The 6,000-nt window shown below is 48.5% G+C and overlaps 1 protein-coding gene across 1 annotated transcript in view; it reads right to left on the bottom strand.

Annotated features, from left to right (window-relative positions):
• The window catches only part of PLOD1 (procollagen-lysine,2-oxoglutarate 5-dioxygenase 1), a 46,745-nt gene extending 41,021 nt beyond the window's left edge, over positions 1–5,724 (bottom strand). Inside the window, exon 1 of the mRNA XM_051988529.1 lies at positions 5,466–5,724. Coding sequence (XP_051844489.1) covers positions 5,466–5,550 — 85 coding nt within the window. The 5' untranslated portion in view covers positions 5,551–5,724. The remainder of the gene's footprint in view (positions 1–5,465) is intronic.
• Between the last annotated feature and the right edge of the window lie 276 nt (positions 5,725–6,000).

Here is a 6,000-nt window from a genome sequence, read left to right on the forward strand (position 1 = left end):
TGGTGGACTGGATCAGAAGTGTTAAACACGAGGCCGATGGGTCACACGTAGCTTGTGATACTCCCAAGTCTGGCCCAAGTAGAATTAAAATGTAATTGGGAAATATTTAACAAAATGGATAAAAATACAACAAAATAGATGCATTATGTTTTAAAATTAAATCATTCTGCAAGCCCACTGGGATCCGAAAGTGTGGGTGAGTGGCCCCCATTTCTACTGGAGGTTAGCACCTCAAGTGCCTTGATGACTTTCTAGCCTTAAATCTAAATAAGTAACAATTCAGAGGCAGAGTCTCTTGGCCTTTGCTCTAAGTGCTTTAGCACTTTGAGAAGCCCCTTAAGAGAACTAGCTATGCTAATGAGCACATAGTAGACACTTAATGTTTACACCCAACACTATCTAAGTGCTTCACTGGGAATCTTCTGATGTAATGGGACAACATCATGAGGGCAGGGGAGCAAGAGGCACAGGTTTGAGTCCTGCGTGCTATGGGGGATGCCGGGCAAGTCCCTTTATTTTTCTTGGCCTCAGTTTCCTCATCTGTATAATAAGGGTGATAATAGGGACAATAACTACCTCACATACCTAACTGTGAAATTTAGGTCACCTTTGTATGTTCCTGTCCCCTCAAACTTCAGGTTGGGGTGGGGGGGCTCCTTTATCAGACTATGGGCTCCCCAGAGACAGGGAATGTGTTTCTTCCCTCCATATCCACTGTGTGCAATCCAGGCTCTGCCCACAACGTTTTTAGGCTGAAAGCCTAACAGTGAGGTCCCCAGAGGGACATACGATCACCTACCATTAGTTACTGGTCTTTGTTGTGGATCCAACTCTGTACTACCAGGAGCATGAGATTATCTCCGTTTTCTTTTAGGTAAATGCTCATAAACCCCATTTATCCTGACCCAGAGGCTGGAACTGAGAATGAGAGTGGGCCCTTGTCATTGCCCATTAAGCTTCAGGTAACCCATTTCCAGCTGGATATGACTCCGTGACGGGGCCTGCTCTGGGCCAGCTGGAGAGGAGGAATACACAGGGGACTGTGGCTAAGTCCTGAAGCCAAGCTGGCCTCTGTCCCTGAGGACCACCAAAGAGGAAGGAAAAGCAGAAGATGGGCTCTCTGGAAGGAGAGGGAAGCAGGGTCCTGAAATGACCCTTAGGAAAGTAGAGCCAGAGGGAGGAAGCTGCGGATTCTCAGATGAGCAGCAGACACCAGGCCTGCTTGTGCAGGTGCCAATAATACAGTTTATTTTATTTTTTTTTTAACCAAAGGCAGACAAAGGACTTCTCTGAGCCCAGCTGGTCAGGCAAGCAGGCCTTTGTCTGGGAAGCTCAGACACAGAGATCCTGGACTTGAGTCCCTGGCTCCATCGCTGACCAACTGACTGACCTGGGCAAGATAAGAAATGGTTTGGCTCTGAAATTTCATCAGCCTGGTGGGTTCCCCAGATGGAGACTCTTATAGTCTTAGCCGACAGAGAGATGTAGAAAGGAAGGGAGCTACTTACATATGTGTGTGTATATATATATAAATATATACATGCCTGGATGTATGTACATTTACATATCTAGATGTATACACATATATATACCTAGATGTATATACATATGCAAATATGCTATTATTGTTGTTGAGTTGTATCTGACTCTTCATGACTCCAAAGACCAACTCCAATTTTTTCTTGGCAAAAATACTAGAATGTTTGCTATCTCCTTCTCCAGCTCATTTTACAAATGAGGAAACTGAGAAAGCAGGTGAAGCGATATGGCCAGAGTCATACATTTAGTATCTGAGGCCAAATTTGAACTTAGGAAGAACCTTTTGGACTTCAGATCCGGAGCTTTGTCTACCTGGCTAATCTGTCTAGTGTATTTGTTTTATACTGTTATTTGTCTGCATTTGAGTCACTCTAATAGACAGACTGAAATGAAAACACAGAAGCAAACCAAAAAACTCATTCAAGAACAAAAATAACAGTCTTAGAGAGTACCTGGGAGGCAAGTGACTCGCTCACCATCACAAAACCAGTACGTGTCCAAGTCGAGACTTGAAGCCAAATTTTTGTGACTCCAAAGACAAAGACAGAAAACTATTTCCCAAGTGAATGCCCCTTTCTCCCTTGTGACTCACTTCACTCTTCCTCCAATAATGTTATTTTACTTCAATGGTAAAGTCCATGAAGGTGGAGACCAGTGCTTCTCCACATTCCTCACCAGCTTCTAGACTTTTGCAAATATTCTTGTCTTAAGAAATAACACATACAAACTGTGCATGTAATGATTATGTCTGAGCTTGGCCTGAATAGGAAAGGAGGAAGAATACGTCCCTCTCTTCTTTGTAGAAGTAAGAGGCAATGATTATGGAATACTGCAAACACTGTGAGACTCAACTGAGATGTTGGTTACTTTTGCTACTTGGGTTTTTTTTCCTCTTTCATTTTTCATTTTTGTTACAAGAGATAGATGGAAATTTGGATGACAAAAACAAAAGACCTCAATAAAAATTAATTCACAAAGAAATATATGTAATTGTAATAACTAATCTTAATGCTAGAAAAAAGATTTTTAAAAAAAATGTAATTCCCCCTTTTAGTAGAGGTGGAGGCCTACAGGTACACAATGCAATCAAAGTCACTATGTCATTTGTTTTTGTTTAACTATCCTTTGCAACAAGGGAGGGATCATTGGATGGGACTGGAGAGAGATATTAGGAAATCTCTGATTTAAAAACATAAAGCGTCATAAAATCTATAAATATGTATACTTAAATATACACATATATTTATATATCAAAGATATTTTACATATATTATATATATTAATATATAAAAAGGAGTAATGCAAGCAAAACTTCAGGGATCTATAATTTTTTTGGTGTGGTTAGTCTTTCCTCCCCAGGTAGATAACCCCCTTTTAACCAAAGGGATGGTCTCTAAGAGAGGCTGTGGCCAAAAATTTCAGTGCCATGCAGCCAACCACGTGATGAGCCGTATAAGTATTAGAAAATGTCTGTGCCATGAATGAATGAATGAATGAAGGGATGGATAGATGAATGAATGAATGAACGAATGTCTGGGCTCCAGTATGGGATTAGTCACTAAACCTCTGTGTCTCGGTGTACGGGGCTGATGGTCACTGTCTGTCCCCTCCCTTTCCTTCCTCCCTGTCTCCCAAAAGACAGTCTGAAGATGAGTGAGATCATGTTGCGGTGGGAGTGGGGGATGAGGGTAAGTTGGACGACTTAAGAAATACAAGGAGTTATTCATTAGGCAACTCTAGGGCTCAAATGAGTAAGAAATGGTTGATCTGCTGCTGGGTCTTTGATGAAAAGCTACAGTCAGACAAGAAGCAGTTGTCAGGTATGCTGGAGACTGTGCTAGGCGCTGGGGAATACAGGGGAAGGAAGACGCTGCCCCAGCCCTCAAGGAGCCTGCATTCGAATGTGGAAATTTGCAGACTACTGGGCACATACAAGATAAGGCAGGGAAGTTGGCAGATAACCTGAGCAAAGTCCCAACAGCAAAAGGGATCATGGAAAAATCTCCTGCAGAAGGGAGATGTGAGCTGAAGAAGAAACCTGGGAGGCTAACAACCCAAGAGGATGCTTTGGACACAGAGGCTAAAGGACCCCATCTACACAACCAACTCTAGCAGAGAATGTCAGGACTGGGAAGGATCTTATTTACAACAGACTGTCAGAGCTGCTAAAGACCTTAGAATGAATAATGTTAGAATTAGCAAGGTTTTTAGAACATAGAGAAGGGAGAGCTCAGAACAGTGAATGGGAGGAACTTTAGAACAGAGAATATCAGAGGTGGGAGGGCCCTTGGAACCTAGTGTCTCAAAGCTGGGAGGAGCCTTAGTACTTAGAGTTGGGTCCTTAGAACCCAAGATGTCAGAACTGGGAGGGCCCTTAACCTAGAATCCAGAATGTCAGATCTGGGAGGGCCCTTAGACCCAGTATGTCAAAGCTAGGAGGGCCCTTGGTACCCAGAATGTCAAAGCAGGGAGGGCCCTTAGAATCCAGAATCTCAGAACTGGGAGAGCCCTTAAAACCCAAGATGTCAGAGCTGGGAGGGCCCTTGGAATCCAGAATGTTAGAACTGAGAGGGCCTTTAGTACTCATAATCTTGGAGCTGGGAAGAGTCTTAGTACCCAAAATGTCAGAGCTCAGAGGGCCATTGGAACCCATAATCTCAGAGCTGGGAAGGACCTTAGAACACAGAGTGTTTGAACTGGAAGCAGCCAACTGGTCCAGGAGGAAAGAGGAAATACTTAGTTGAAGGTCACATAGCACATTATTTTCAGCCAAGTTGTAACCTTGGCACCTGGAGAGGTGTGTGTAGAGGTGTGAGCCTCCTTGTGCATTACTTGTTGAATATATTGCTTTCCATCTCCCACCTCTGTCCCTTTGCAGAGATATTTCTCTCTGTCTCTGTCTCTGTCTCGCTGTCTCTCTATCTCTCTGTTTCTCTCTGTCTCTTTCTGTCTCTCAAGTCTGCCAGGTTCTTCCCTTCCTCCCTCCCCCTTTTCCATCCTCTCTCTTCCTCTTTTCTCCCCTCCTCTTTTTCTCCCCCCACCCTTCTCCCTCTCCTCCTCTCCCTTTGCACACCACCCAACCCTCCTCGATTCACCCTGTCACACAGACTGTGCCAAATACATGCCTGTCAACTGGGGGGTTGCTAGTCGTGCCCCATGTTTGAGAAGTGTGGGCTCGAACCCCTAACTTCTTCAAAGCCATTTAAACTGGCTGCAGTGGCTCTCTCCTTTCTCCACTCCTAAGCCGGCAGCCCTCATTTCAAGCCAAGGGCGGACCAAAGAGCCCGAGGGAGGCCGGCGTGCTGGGACCGGCCGGGGTAGCGGCTGCGGAACTCGGCTCCCTCCCTCGGGCAGGGGATTTCTGGGCACTTTGGAGAGCGTCTCCAAGCCCAGCACGGAGGTAGCTCCGCCTCTCCCAGGAGGCGGAGTGGCAAAGGGCTCCAGGAGGTTCAGGAGTCACCGAGAATCCCGGGACCCCAAGGGCCTTCCAGTGACAGCCTCGAGTGCAAGCCCCTCGTTTTAGAGATGAGGCGACCTGGGCCCCGGGAGAGGAAGTGACTGCCCGGCCCAAGATCACCCAGCAGCTAAGTGTCTGGGCAGGGCCGACGATGACCGGAACGGGCTTGTTTCCACACGTTATCACAGGGCTGGGGACCACGGGGCAGCCCTTGCCATGCCTGGGCCTGATGCCCACCGGGGGTCGGGGCCAGAGTCCAGAACTCCAAGCCCTAAGGCCGCCAAGGCAGCCAATAGCCGCCCCCGACTCTGCTCATCTGCTCCCCGCTTCCGACTCCCACCCAATGAGTGCCCCAGCGCGGACTTCAGGCTGGGAAGGCTGAGGCTCCCGGGGGAGGGGGCAGGCCCCTGCCTCCAGGCTCCTCGATTACTCCCCCCCCCCACACACACACACCTCCCAAGCCCCTTACCCTCTGGCTTCGGGTCGCTCTTGGCTTCGGCCAGGATGAGCCAGCAGACGGAGGCCAGCAGCGGCCCCAGCAGCAGGGGCCGCATCCCGGCGGTCGGAGGGCTCACAGCCGGGTAGGCGGGCGCCGGGAACTGCTGCCTGGGGGCTCGCTCAGCAGGGAGCCCGAACCACTGGCTGCAGCGGACAAAGCTGGGAGGGACAGCGGCAGAGATTGCTGGAAACTTCGGCCGGCCTCAGTCTGCCACGCAAGGAACCGCCAGCTCCGCCCCGCCCCGCCCCGCCCCGAACGGACCCGGGGAGGGGCTCGGGGCGTAGACGGGGAATTGGGGTACTGCAGGAGGGGCCCGGTTGGCCAAAGAGCCTCAGTCATCCCCTCCCCTTTCCCACTCAGCCCACCACGTTAGCATTGGGTCAGGTCTGCAGAGTCAGAACCGGGAAGGGCTTTAGTGGCCTTTCTAGCCAAGCCCTCTCCATTTTACAGTTGGAGAAACTGAGGCTCCGGAGAAGGAGAAGTGATTTGTCCAAGCTGCTAAGGA

This window comes from Antechinus flavipes, chromosome 3 (assembly GCF_016432865.1).
Source record: "Antechinus flavipes isolate AdamAnt ecotype Samford, QLD, Australia chromosome 3, AdamAnt_v2, whole genome shotgun sequence".
Taxonomy (NCBI): Eukaryota; Metazoa; Chordata; class Mammalia; order Dasyuromorphia; family Dasyuridae; genus Antechinus; species Antechinus flavipes.